The sequence below is a fragment of the Diachasmimorpha longicaudata genome, chromosome 14 (assembly GCF_034640455.1).
Source record: "Diachasmimorpha longicaudata isolate KC_UGA_2023 chromosome 14, iyDiaLong2, whole genome shotgun sequence".
Lineage (NCBI taxonomy): Eukaryota > Metazoa > Arthropoda > Insecta > Hymenoptera > Braconidae > Diachasmimorpha > Diachasmimorpha longicaudata.
In genome coordinates, this window is record NC_087238.1 from 3840253 (window position 1) to 3854676 (window position 14424).

At 39.4% G+C, this 14424-nt stretch overlaps 2 protein-coding genes across 3 annotated transcripts in view; one reads left to right on the top strand and one right to left on the bottom strand.

Moving 5' to 3' along the window:
* The first annotated feature begins 101 nt into the window (after positions 1–101).
* On the top strand, positions 102–3245 carry LOC135169342 (dnaJ homolog subfamily C member 3). Its single transcript, XM_064134265.1, has 3 exons — positions 102–304; positions 411–521; positions 809–3245. The coding sequence occupies exons 1-3, from the start codon at positions 256–258 to the stop codon at positions 2092–2094; spliced, it is 1446 nt and encodes a 481-aa protein (XP_063990335.1). The 5' UTR covers positions 102–255; the 3' UTR covers positions 2095–3245.
* A 1195-nt stretch (positions 3246–4440) lies between these two features.
* The window catches only part of LOC135169341 (zinc finger MIZ domain-containing protein 1), an 89889-nt gene continuing 79905 nt past the window's right edge, over positions 4441–14424 (bottom strand). For both annotated transcript variants that reach the window (XM_064134264.1, XM_064134263.1), the window contains 3 exons: positions 9569–9756; positions 6997–9477; positions 4441–6706 (listed from right to left, as the gene is read on the bottom strand). In XM_064134264.1, the coding sequence (XP_063990334.1) occupies positions 6569–6706; positions 6997–9477; positions 9569–9658 (2709 nt within the window). In that variant the 5' untranslated portion in view covers positions 9659–9756 and the 3' untranslated portion in view covers positions 4441–6568. The remainder of the gene's footprint in view (positions 6707–6996; positions 9478–9568; positions 9757–14424) is intronic.

A 14424-nucleotide genomic window follows, 5' to 3' on the forward strand; every position in this document is an offset into this window, starting at 1 on the left:
AATTCTAAAATAAATACGACCAATCGCGTGGGAAAAATGTTGACGTACGTGGGAGAAGTCCCCCTGTGTGGGGATAATAAAAACATATGTGTGTGTTGGGCCAATGGGGTGAGACCACGATCGCAATGGCGGTGTGGCCAGCCAGTTTGTGATATCCAACAGATAGGCACTAGTTTTCATAAGAGAAGTTTCCACTGTTGTTGACAATTGTTTGAGGACTTTTACCACTGTTATTTTTTACGATTTTTGTTGAACATGTATCACTGTGGACTGCTACTGGTCCTCTTGAATCTCTCCTCAGACGGTGAGTTTGATCATAACCTTTTAATTGGTGATTTAAACGTCTGGAAACATGATCGGCTTTCCAGACTCATTTGCTGGCCCTTGAATTTATGTTACGGGTGTTTCAGTGGGTGGAAGTGTCTCTCAAGCGGAGGTAGACAGACATCTGGAACAGGGGAGAGAATTTCTCGCCAGGGGACAACTCCAGGATGCGTTGACAGAGTATCATGCAGCTGTTCGTAAGTTGTAGTCATCAGAATACATAAGCGGTTTTCGATCGTTCATAACTCAAGTTCGGTAGAGTGAATTTCGATTTTTTTGGTCTTATTTTCAAGGGATTTTTTCAAACTTCAATTTGAGTGGTGATTCATTGAAATCGAATCATTTGTTTGGAAGATATTAAATATTTAGGATGGTCATCAGAATTTTTTTCAGTGATTTTTAAACAGGATTTTCAGTCAGAAAAAATCATTTTGTTTGGGTTTTACTCAGAGAAAAATCAAAAGCAATCATTTTTTTCTTCCAGGCGGTGATCCCGACAACTACCTGACATACTACAAACGCGGCGCAGTGTTCCTAGCCCTGAGTAAATCGAAACAAGCCCTCCAAGACTTCGACAAAGTTCTCCAGTTGAAATCTGACTTCACAGCGGCTCGTCTTCAGAGGGCGAAGGTCCTCTGGAAGCAGGCAGATTTCGTCAAGGCCGAGCAGGAGTACCTGAATGTCCTGAGGATAGACCCGGACAATGCAGAGGCCTCGACAGCCCTCCAAGACATGGAGCCTCTGAAGATGAAGTACTCAAACGCGAAATTGTTGATGGACGAAGGCTACTATACAGACGCAGTTCAGCTGCTGACTCAGACGATTGAGTTCTCACCCTGGTCTCCAGAGCTTCGAGAACACAGGGCAGACTGTCACGTGGCAATGGAGAATTATTTGAGTGCTATTCCCGACATGAGAGCATCTACCAAGCTCCTCCCAGACAACACACTGGGGTATTTCAAACTCTCAACGACACTTTATCAACTGGGAATGGTCGATGAGTCCCTGAAGGAGATTCGAGAATGTTTAAAATTGGATCCAGAGCACAAATCGTGTCTCCCCTTCTACAGGAAACTGAAGAAGGTCTCGAAGAAATTGAACGAAGCTCGTGACGCCGAGGAGTCTCGTGATTTTTCCACTTGTCTGTCCTCGGCCTTTTCGGTCTTGGATCTGGAGCCCAGCGTTGATCACGTCCGCTTTCTGGCTCACCACTTCCTCTGCAAACACGCTGCAAACAGCGAGGACTCAGACCTCGCCATTAAGCACTGCCAGGAAGCCGTGAAAATCAGACGAGAGCCCGGAATTCTCTGCGACAGTGCTGAGGCATATCTCAACGCTGAGATGTTCGATGATGCCATCAGGGACGCCAAGGAAGCCCTGGAGATGGACGAAGGCTTCCAGAGGGCGAAGGAACTCCTTCAGAAGGCACAGCAGGATCAAAAGAGGTCGGAACGACGGGATTACTACAAAATTCTTGGGGTTACCAAGACAGCTACCAAACAGGAGATCACCAAGGCTTACAGGAAAGCAGCCCAAAAGTGGCATCCTGATAATTTCAAGGATGGCGCTGAGAAGAAAAAGGCCGAGAAGAAGTTCATCGATATTGCTGCTGCCAAAGAGGTCCTCACCGATGAGGAGAAGAGGCGACAGTTCGACAGGGGAGAGGATCCACTGGATCCTGAGAGTGGTAAACACTCTGGTTACAACCCCTTCCAGGAATTCCATCGATTCCACGGTTCACCTTTTCAGTTTAAGTTCCAATTCAATTAAATTTTTAATTGTGGAACAGAAAAAAAAATTCTTGTTTCCAGAATTTTTCTTTAAAAAATTTTTCACTTGAGGAATTTTCGAGAAAAACGGAGAAACAATTCTAGTCGTCGGATGTTCGTCAGGAAGTTCAGGAACAATTTCACTAGAATGAAGACATTTTGTGGCTCTGGAATTTTTAGTAGAAGAACTCAATCGAGTGGGTCTGAGTTTCAGAATTTTTCGCACAGAAAAATCATAGTTTTCTGGTTATTAAATTTTACTGATCAACTTTTCATTGTCAACATGCCTTCTGGATTAGTCTTGGGATTCCGGAAAGTGGAAACGTTTTTTTTTTCTGTACATGAAATGAATTTATGATGGAGATCTTGAAGAAAAGAGATCTTTTGTAAATATGTCTTCGATCGTTATTCTGGGGAGAATTTTTAGAGGGAGAATCGATGAAATGATTTCTCTACACGAAGATAACTCGTGATCGTAATCCCTTCAACTTCATCCCATGATTTATTTAACCCACCCCTCCAGACACAAATTAAATAAATAAATAACGATTATATTTTTTCAATCATGGCATTATATCTCTCAACAACTCCTCATCAAAATAATCACGAGTGGATAAATCATTTCACCATTCGACGATTAAATTTGAAAATACTTGATCTGTAAAATTGTATTGCAATATTTTCAAATTGTAGATCGGTTTTCGTGATCAAACGGTGTCATATAGTTTATCAGATAAATTCCCTCAAATTCTCTCCTCGACGAAACGCTCTTTTTGCAATTTGTATATTTCTGGAAAAATTTCAAATTCTAGTTTCCCCTAGAAATTAATAGTAAATACTATTATTATTGAGATACTGCTGAATTGTACAGAACTGTAATATTCTCTACCCCCTCGCCCCCCCCCCCCCCCAATTTATTGAGTACTAGAATCTTCCGTGAAGGTCAGTGGATATCAATCCAGGGAGACTGGAGTGCTAGGGAAAGGACCACAAAAGGTCTCACTAAATCAATTGCTTCTTATATTTATACCAAGTACGAGTGATGTTTTTGTATGACTGATTCGAATGATTATTTCATGTATATATGAATAAATATGAAAAGCTGTATCTTGTGACCTTTGTATAGAAATATATGAAAATCATTTATACAAATGTATTCATTCTAAATAATTAACACTATTTTTTGATGATTTTTATTGCGGCAAATTTTTTTTCTGTCTCGTTAATTAACTAAATTGAAGTGCAGGAGTTGTTCGGGGTAATTATAAAAACTTTAATCAATATTTTTCATTATTTACGTATTTTTTTTATTGAATGTTTCTAATCGTTATCGGGAAACACTTTTTTTTCTCTCTCATTTCTGTTCATAATTATTATAAATCATCATCTGCATTTTTGTGTATTAAAATTTGTCAGGTGAATGTAACCAATAACATTATTGTGTTTTTTTCCTTTATGCGTACATGTTTCTCACCCGAGGCGAGCCCCTCCCCAATTTTCATATACAATAATCTGTTTGATCTCACTCGCCTCAGTGTCACACCTACAACTAAATTTGTCAATTTTTAATTGGGGACACAATTGGTGCAGAATAACTTCAAATCATAGGCCATCCAACAATCGTCAGTGGTGATATAGTTATGAGACTTGAGTCTACAGATCCCTCGAAGCTGCTAATTGTTCCTATTTTTCATTTCCAAAAATCCCCTGCAAAACTGCTTTCACCTCCAAAAAAACTCGTTCCAATCTTCAAACTGCCAAACAGCTATTTACCACTAATTTCGTAATTTTCCAAAAAATATTCATCAGTCAATAGGTAAAAAATGAAACGAATGTGATTGATTGTTATCAACTTTTGAAAATTGTCCGCAAAATTCTCTAAATTCCGATGTTTTTTCGATTTCTCAGATGTCAAGAGCTGTAGACCCAAATCAAAGGAAAAAAAAACCCTCAAAAAATTCATACGTCATTGTTAACGCGATACTTTAGAATAATATTAGGTAGGTATAATTGGGTAGTTTATTGCCTATGTAGACATCGCAAACTGTACCTACAGTTGCGTTATGCTACGATTTTCATTTTTCCTTGGCGAATTCACTTAAGTAAAGCTTACAGTTTTGCATAAACTTCATTAAGGTAGTTTAGGTCTTTAATATAGGTAGTAGTACTCTCATTATCGATTCAGAACAATTGTACCAAATCGTTTCTCACATGTACACATTATCTCTACCCCCCTCGCCGCCACCCTCCCCCCCTGTCACCCCTTTCCGCCCCAATCAACGATCAAGTAAGGATAAGTTATTCTCATACATCACCTGTATGTTTTGGTTCTGTGAAATAATTAAGATTTTCAATCATTTTCTTTTTTTATTCATCTTTAATTAATCATTAATCCATTGTTTACTGTTTATAACTGGCCAATAAGTATCTGCCACTTTTTATTTATTTTTTTTTCTTATATTATTAATCTATCTCCATTTTTTATTTTTTCCACTTTTCCATCTTTTCCCTTTTTCTCTTTCACCCTCTCGTATTTACAAATAATATACAATAATTTTTTTACGATTAATAATTACGTTATAATAAAACTTTTAATCGCAATTATTCGTAATAATTATAAATAGAAACTTGACCGAATTGTTCATTATTTGTTAAACTGTTTTCTCTGCCTTGTGCACTGTCTCACGTAAACTCATCGGAATATAAATACATTTTCTTACTTTGTTGCATTACCACACGTCTTTCACCTTCATCCTTTCCTTTTTTTTAATATATAAAATTTGTATAACTACATGAATCACTTTAAGTATATTTTCTCTTGTTTTTTTTTTCTATTCTTGTTTATCGTCTTCAATCACAAAAAGATACAAAGATGATGAAGAGATAAGTCGGGGCTCGTTGTGCCTCAAGAACTGGCAGTTAACATTTTTCGCACCAAAAAAAAAAATGACTAAACTCAAGTTTATCAGCACTTGATTATGGATTTTTACGATTGAGTTGAATAATTCATAGAATTTAATCCAATTATCTAGTTGACTTGACATTTCACAACTGGAATTGAGTCATTGTATCGTTAATATCGAATAATAATCCACTGTGGCTTTGCACGAGACGATTTCGAGTCAATTAAGTCAACTTGCCTCATCGGGTCAACTTGAATCAATTTTTAATTCAATATCTCGTGACTTAGTTGAATCACAGATATTTATTTAAACTCGATTCAGTGAAGTTTTCTGAATTCGACTCATGATCGATTCTCGCTTAAATTATTCAGATCAAACGACTCAATTCAATGTCTTGAAATCATTGATTTGTAAGCTTGAACATCCACAATGCCTCTCATTTTTTTGGGTGCATCTTCACTAATTTTCGTGATAATTCCTCCACAGATGTTACTTCAAATACAATTTAATTTTTTCAGAAAATAAACACAATTATTTCCTATATCAACATCAGAACTTTAGTTTCGGCGACTTCACGAGGTTTTGGAAAATAAAATAATGAGGAAGTAGTTCAATTGACTCGTTGATTGCATTCAGCAGATAAAATAAAAACGATGACAAAAATAGAAATTTTAAAAAATCGACGATTCCATCAACAAAGTGGACATAACCACCCCCAACCACCCCTCGTCCCCCAGAGTAAACAGATGCATTTCCCCCACAAAATGTCCACATCACTCTGAAAAATTAATGGAATAAAATTTTGGAAGAATCTCATACTCTTTTGGTTTACGTGTCGCATGATACAATATATAATATCCTCAGAAAAAATCAAATTTCTCCCTAAACAAAAGAAAAAAAAGGAACACTGTATGCGCTATTATCCATCAATAAGCAGGTTTACAACGTTTGAGTATCCTTAAATCTATCGAGATTATTTACAAAAAGAACTGAGAAAAAAAATAATAAAGATAAAATTCTGTACAAGTAATAGTTGCCGACAGTCAGTCGACAGTAGACCGCCCTCAGAGACCGATTAGAGGCCTTTACTCAATATTTCACAGTTTAAACAGTGAATTTGTGAAGCAGTTATCTCGTTAATTGTGAAATCTGGTCCATTTTTATAATTTTTTTCCCCTCAAATTCATTGATTCAAGACCAACTCACAGCCACAGCCAGATAATCGTTAAAAACTGTAACTGCAGCATTTTTTTTACCCTTTCAATATAATTAGGTAATTGTAAACCTAATATGCCCTAGCATTGTCCATAGGAATATTACAATTAGATCTAAAAAGTGTTTTGTACCATTGGTTTAGGTGAAAGCACCCACGTGACTCCATTGCCATCAGTAATCACCACAAATTGTTGGCCATTTGGTTAACAGTGAGGATTGACTTGGTGTCACTCGTGTTATGACATGAGTCTGATGTTTATTATTATTTTTTGTCATTTTTTTTTTTTTTGAAATTTGATTATTTTGAAAAGATGACGTGCCTTCGTATTTTCAAGTTGGGGGTCATTTACTCTAGGTTCATTCGAAGAACGCCAGGATGTCGTCGTTGGAGGAGGGATGACCACTGCTTGCTCCACTGCTCGGGGGAGTGTTGAGATCTGGGGGGTCCAGGTAGGAGAGCAACTCCATTGGATCTACGACGTTGTCGGGCAGCAACTGAAATTTAATGATAAAAAGTGATGAGTTTTTGGCATTTTTATTCAGTTTTTTACTTGTCATAGTTTTTTAATATTATCAATTTTATTTTTGAGAAAAAGTGAATTCCAGAATTTTCTATTAGTTCAATGTGGACTCAACAATTCGTAAATTATTCGTAATTATTATTATTTTATTTAATAGATTATTATCGTCATTAGACTTGTGAATTATTATTCAATTATTCAGTTTCAAACTTGGGCTATAATTTTATTAATTATCCTATTTAGTAAATAAATTAAGAAACTCACGTTCAAAGCTTCTTGTCCCGTTCCCTCTCCATCGATAACCGCTGCAGGATCAAAGTTAAGATCAGACGGAATTTCGGTTGTCTCATTCCCACTGATATTAGTGCTACCATTCCCTGAAGTATTATGATTAGCTGATTCCTGTGATGCTGGTGGTACACTCGGAGGTCCACTGTTACCACCTCCAGGAGTGTGAGGTGTATGTGGTGTGTGGGGTGTGTGAGGTGTATGAGGCATCTGATCATTGAGACTCTTCTCCATAGCATTCAACGGATCCAGTGAATTAACCGAATCACTGAGATGCGTCAGAGGTCCAGCGCCATTCGTGTAATCACTTCCAAGATTTCCCCCATTATTGATATCATAACTACCCCCGGAGGAATTCCTATGATTGATGCTACTACCCCTGTACCCAGGTGACGAAGTATTCATCATAGATCCACTGACAATGCTGTTCATATCAGGTGGCATGTACGGACTCATCGCCTGATTCATCTCCCAATTGTTCATAGTGGGCATGCTCATGCTGCCAGGGGACATGGCCTCCTTCTTGATGTGCCTCTTGTTGCAGTCATCCTCTTCACTTTTGATACTCGAGTGGCTCTTGGCAGGCCTCCAATTGGCAGCCGAGTCTATCGTCACTTCGTCAATGTCCGCACTGCTTGCTGTGGAATGAAGAATTCCCCAGATGTACTGATCCACCTCCAACGCCTCCAGCACAGCAGGTTTCGAACAAACTGGACACCTCCACGCTCCCCTCTCACAATTCAATTGAAGATAACTCTCAAGATCAAAGCACTGGGGATGCTTGCAATCGTGACCCCTAGCTGGAAGGGTAATTCTCTTGAAGGTAATCGGACACTTCAACGATATCTTCAACGCCGTCTGCTCAACAACATCATTCTCACTCTTAATTCCACTGTTACCCATCGAGCTATTGAAGTTCTGCTTGATATTGGCAATGCACTGTTCAGCTGTCAACAATCGCCTCTTCAATGTACCCTGGAGTACACTCCTGACAGTCGGCCTGTGAACCAACTGAAGAACGAATAAATGTGAACAACAACATGCTGACACTGTTATCTGTATCGTATTTCTGCCATTTTGACACACATCCTTGAGGTAAAGTGGCTTATGAGATGATTTATTTTCACCCCTGTCAATTCCCTGTGGTGTTGCATTAACCGATACTTGAACACTTGCTGGCCAATTTGTATTCATCTGTCTGTCCTCGTGATGAAAACACTTCAACTGCAATTCCAAATCTTGTCTCCACATTAGTGTTTGATAAACTGTTGGTTTAAGCTGGAATGCGTGATTACTGACAGCTAAATTATGCTGTAGACGAAATGGGGGAAGGATAATGCCATCCCTTACTGGGAATGTTAATCTCAGTTCATCGTCCTTCTGAATTGACGCTGGTGATTTAATATCGGAGAAGGTCGGCTTCATGTCACTGAAGTTGGGTTTTATATCTGGATTTGGACTTATGTAGGGTGCCATCGATGTTGCTGGTGTCAGTGGTGGTGTTGGATTACCAGGAATTGGACTGTGTTGGTAAGAAACGTTGGGTAGATTGGGCCCATTTCTCATGGGTGATACTTCCTGCTGATACTGGGGATTCGGTGGATATGAATTGGCATTTGTATATCCTGGATGGCTGGGATGTGATGGATGGGTGGGATGGCTCTGGTGATTTGGATGCGTTGGGTGGCTTTGGTGGGGCGGATGACCTGGATGATTTGGATGGCTTGGTGTACCCTGATGTCCAACAAATTGTCCAGTCTGATGTGACACTGGATTCGTTGACATTGTCACCTGATTGTGCTGGGGGTTACTGTTACCGTAATACTGATTTGACTGGGGTGCCCCTTGGGCACTGTATGATGGAGCTGTTTGTCTTATGTTGGTGCCTCTGATCATAGTGCTTGGGAAGCTCGGGCTCATACCCTGGACGGGCTGGTACTGGGGATGGAAGTTGGCACGTGTACCTGGATAATTATTTGGATACTGATTGGCCATTGTGTTGAAATTTGTCGGCTGTTGCATTCCTGGATGCTGGGGGGTGGGACTGACGTAGGCACCTTGTTGACGTTTCTGGACCATGTGCATACCTGGGGCTGGATAGGGTGCTAAACGCCTTGGATACTGCTGCTGCGACTGCTGCATACCCATTTTTGTCATCTGCATGCTGTTACCAGTCATCATGGTGTTCATTGACATACTGTTACCCACGTTTGCCATGGTGTTCATCTGGGTCATTGGGGACATACTGTTCATTGAATTCATCGAGTTCATTTGGGCCATCGACATGGGATTCATGGGATTCATGGTGTTCATGGAGTTCAGGGTGTTCATTGAGTGAACTGGGCCCATTGATGTCATTCCGGTGAAGTTGTTCATACCGACTGGACCCATTCCGGCCATTGGGCCACGCTGGGGGTAACCGCTGTTGTAGGTTGTGTGGGGCATTCCATGCTGACTCTTTAACAGAATTTTAATATTTTTTGTTAGATACGATTGAGGATTTGGGGGTGGGAGGGATGAGAGGAGGGAGATTGAAGGAGATTTTTACCTGGTTGAACTGAGACGGGATATCCTGGCGGTCCTGCATGGCCACCACGCAGGCAGTGGCGGTGGCCGTTGCGGTGGCAGCTGCCACCATTGCCGCGGTACTAAACTCTTAAACACCACCCCCACTCTGGGGTGGCACTCCTCGAAACACCCCGGATGATTATTCTTTCTTCAACGGTTTGATTAATTCTGAAACAAAAAGAAATGGGATTTAGCTTTTGGGACTTTAAATTTTAGGAAAAATTGAATAAAATTTGGTAATTGCAGGTCAATTATTAGAAATAAATTGAAGTTGTTTTTATCTTTTTAAGATATTCAAAGATTATTAACAATCACATTTGAAATCGTAATTTTTTTTTTAAAAAGGCAAAAATCGGAATTTGTTATCATCGGACGTAAATAAATCACAGAATTTTTTATTGATAATTTTCGAGAAAATTGTTACGTAACTTAAATACATATTATAAATTATTGATAACTATAGGAATGAGGAGTGAGGGCAAAATGTAAAAACCTGAGGTGAAAAATATAGAGAATAAACTCCTGTTATAAATAAAAAACATATTAATTTTTCCGGGTGGAAGGTAGACCGTTAAATAAACTCGAAAAAATCCGTGCATTCCTAAATTTCCAAGAACCCATCATCTCCCCTGAAATTCCATGAAAAGCGAGGGAATCGTCGATATCCGGGGCCTTCAATGGGCCCCGAAAAAAATGTATTCCCGTCAGTCTAGGGCGGTTGAGGCATTTTTCTTGATGCCGAAAACATTTTTGTACCATTCGGGTTACATCGAAATCCAAACGTTTTCAATTCCCAGCTGGTCTCGCGCGCGCCTTCACACACACATACACATAGACACACTCCAGCAAAAGGCCCCATTGCTTTTCTGTGGGAAATGCACGTGCTGGCTATTCACACAGTGCAGCATAATACACGCTGTGCGGCAACCGAAACCCGGTACACAGTAGGTATACGAAACCCAGGCATCAGTCCTCTCCTTCCGAGGGCAAAACCCATATCTTAAAATTATTTTTCCTCAACTGGCCCCGAGGAAATGAAAAGAAATACAAATTTCTGATGAAAATTCATCGGAAAATTTCTCCGGAAATTAAAAAAAAATATTGTTAGATTAAAAATTCAATTGGTGGGGTATTTTTGGTGGAGTCGGTGAGAGAGTGAGCCAATCAATTCATTTTTAATTAATTATTAATTAAAAATTTATTCTGGAATGCGAATTATGTTGTAAATATCGCTGGAATTTGATGTGACATATTTTTATTTTATCAAATAATACTATAATATAATTATTATTTAAATAATGTGGTCTGGGTCCGTTCCACGTATTTTTCGATTTTATAAAGATGTTAATGAACAAGTTTGTAATGCTCACATTACTGAAAAATGCATAAAATTCGGATAATGAGAATAAATGAAAATGCAATCGAAAATATCAAATATAATTGTTTGAGTATCTCTGTAATTACGAAATCCGTTAGAAAATGTCGTGGGACTTATTTTCTAAGTGACGCAATTTCCTTGAAAAAAAAAAATGTTTTCCAACTGTCTCTGATTGAATACATAAAATTTGGTAATTTTTGGTGATAGTCATTAGTCCCGGTAATTACCTGTGAGAGGACGCCGTGGCACCTTTTTACGGTACTTTTGAAATTTCCGGTATTGAAATACTTTCATAATTTTTCTTAAACAAATAGTCGTAAATCGAACTGTACACGACCTTTCACGATTAAAAAGTTGGCAGATGCAACTGATAAAAAATATCTAATTTATTTGTAAATATTTGAAAGACTGATTTACAAATTTCAATTATAATATCAAGGAAAATAATGTAAAATATCTAGTGTAGCATTAATGAGAGTATTAATGAGAGTATAAATTCGTAAAAAATCGACCGTTTAAAAAACATGTCTTATCATTTGTTTATAAGAAAGAAATATTTATTATAATATCGGTAAGATACTGATCCGAGGGTAGACCTCCCCCTCCTTAAAATCTATCTAAATTCTATTTCTCCAATACTCCCTAGAATTACAACAATTTCATTTATCTAATCATTAAATATTATTAAATATTAATTAATATATTCAGACTGATCTGACAGACTTGCAAAATATGAAAAATCCATGAAAAATTTCTGAATAATTTCCACGAGATTCCCACGAAAAACTCCCTCAACTTCCCAACCCCCTCCCAAACCTACCCTCCATCCAATAAAAAAATTTAAAAAAAACATCTATATATCCAGAACAATGAAGGGCTTGTGCGTCGAATATAAAGGGTGCGTCTCGATAACGTTGTTTGACGGAAGGATAGTACCACTCGAGTATTTTCGAGTTGACGTCATCGCTCACCCTCTCCCCACCAGTTAAAATTCATTCTGAATGCACTAGCCTAACCTTCCCTCAATCACCCCCTATCAGACAACCCCAACCAAGTCCCACAGACTCTCTTGTAGATAAATATGTATATATATACATAGATATATATATATGTATATATTTTTTTTACTCCTTCGTTTCCCCCTACCCCACCTCCACCCGATAGTTCGTCTCTCCGGCGTCGTCGGGTCGCACTACCACACGTACACCCCGAAGGGCTTCTATTCTCGGATGTCAATATTTCGTCAACTAGAGGCCGTGAGTATCCGAACAATAGGGGTGCGCACACACCCCCCGCTGATACTTCTCCCATCCGTGAGAGCGTACCCTGTACATTATTGTCGATGACACGCTCGGATACTATCGAAAGTAACTTGTCCACATGTATCGACGATGCGAATTTATCGATTACAGGGATGGTAGGTGATGTTGCTTAAAGTAGCTCTACCCTTTCGGTAAAATTGAGGGGCGGGTGGGGGTCAACAGACTTCAGGGGTAGTTATCTGAATTTATTTGCCATTTGGTATGCGTTGGAAACATTTGGTGGAAGGAAAATAGAAAATTGAATGGGTTCGTTTGAATTTTTAATTTTAGTTGGAAAAATAAAGTCCATGAGATGTGAACACGTGGGGGGGGGGGGAGTCGGAGAAATCTGCGGAAATAAAGAAAATTGGATTTTTGTGAAGTGAAAAATCGCAATTTGTTCTTGATTTAATTTGATTAATTTAATTTGTGTTTAAAATTTTTTAATTTGAAAAATCAGGACTTGAGACAGTGTTTTGTGGAAAAATGAAGTTTTTTGTTGTCAAAGATTCAAATCTGAGGTTTTGAGTATAAAAATCCGGATTTTTTGACGGTTCAATTTTGCAAAAACTCCTGTCAATGGATAAATCAAATTTCCGGTTAAACTTTATTCCACGTTTTACCTCGATAATTAATTTGAGTTCACCATGACTATCTAATTGCGGCACGACATCTAACGTAAACCATTAAAAATTCATGACAAATTACCGTATCCATTGGAAATGCCAGCAAATGTCATCAATGTTGAAATTACTGCGCAGGATTGAATTCAGAATATCCTCGAGCCTTTAATAATTTCCCGCACCGAAAAAATTACCGTAATTGTCCATTCCATCCGCTCCAACCTATCTCTCAACTCTCACCCCCCACCCACCAACTATCAATTCATTTAGAATTTTTTTACCCCCTTAAAAAATTAACTAACCCCCTCCCCCGCATTCAGGGGCCCCACAAATGTTTAAAAAATTTCCATCCTCCCAACCACATTTCCATTTTTTATCTCCCGATTCCACAATTCCAATTCTTCCCTCCGAACACAAAGAAACATTCCCCACCCCTCCCACTCAAAACCTGACCTACCAACCCCTCAAAAATCTCTCAATTCTCGAAAAATCGATTGATTCGCCTCGAATTCGGGTCACTCCCCCCCTCCCTCTCCATTCCTATTACCGATAAACTGTCAATAAACCCCGTTCCATCCCACCTCCTCTCGTATTTTACCGCCTCCCCCCCGTCCCACCCCCTCTCATCGTCCCATCACTCGCGAGAATCTCTCGAACGCACGCATCGGCTGTTATACACTCGTAAAAACAGGCGGGCTCGTGGCACCCGGCATGACTTTGTATTTAAACTCTAAAATTAGCGGTCGCGCGAGCGCACACCCTCCCCCATACCCCCCACCCCCTTCTCAAACCCCTCTGTCCTCCCCCTCAAATGTTTTTTTAGTCCCTCTCCGGTCGTCTCTCCGTTAAATTAATCGAAGACGCCGAGAAGTCGATCGAGTACACCCACCCCCCTCCCTCCCTCTCACTCACCCCCCCCCCCTCACCCGATAGACTAAAATTATATCTATTTGTTTCAAGCAACGCCGCAAGCACATGTACAGGGCGCAACTATTGCCCCCAAAAATACCACGGAAGCACCCCCCCCCATCCCCTCCCCCCTTCGGTCACCCACCGACCCCCTTTTACGTCCCTCATCGCCGAAAGAAAAGTAGGCGGAGTGGGGCATTTTCCACAAGACGGGGTGCGCGCGCGCGACCAAAATACATGAATTCCTCTTTGCAACACGTGTTGCACACGGGGTCTTCTAACGCCACCACCTCCTCACCCCCTGTTCATCGAAACATCGTTATATACGGAACGGAAATAACATCTGCTCCAGATGAACTCTCTTGACTCAAAAATATATATATATTTTTTTTTGTGAATGCAACAAAAATGTTGGGAAATTTATTTGGAAATTTCGGGGAAAATATTGAAATTTATTTTTTTGAGATTTTAAGGGATTCTAAAAAAATAGGGGGGACATATTGTTTTGGTAATTATTTTTGTTTGGGATGAGGTAATGGGGAGGGGGATTTTTTTAGGGGGATGGGTTTGAATTATTAGTGGAAGAATTTTTGTGAGGAAATTATGGTGCGAGGGGGGTCAGTTG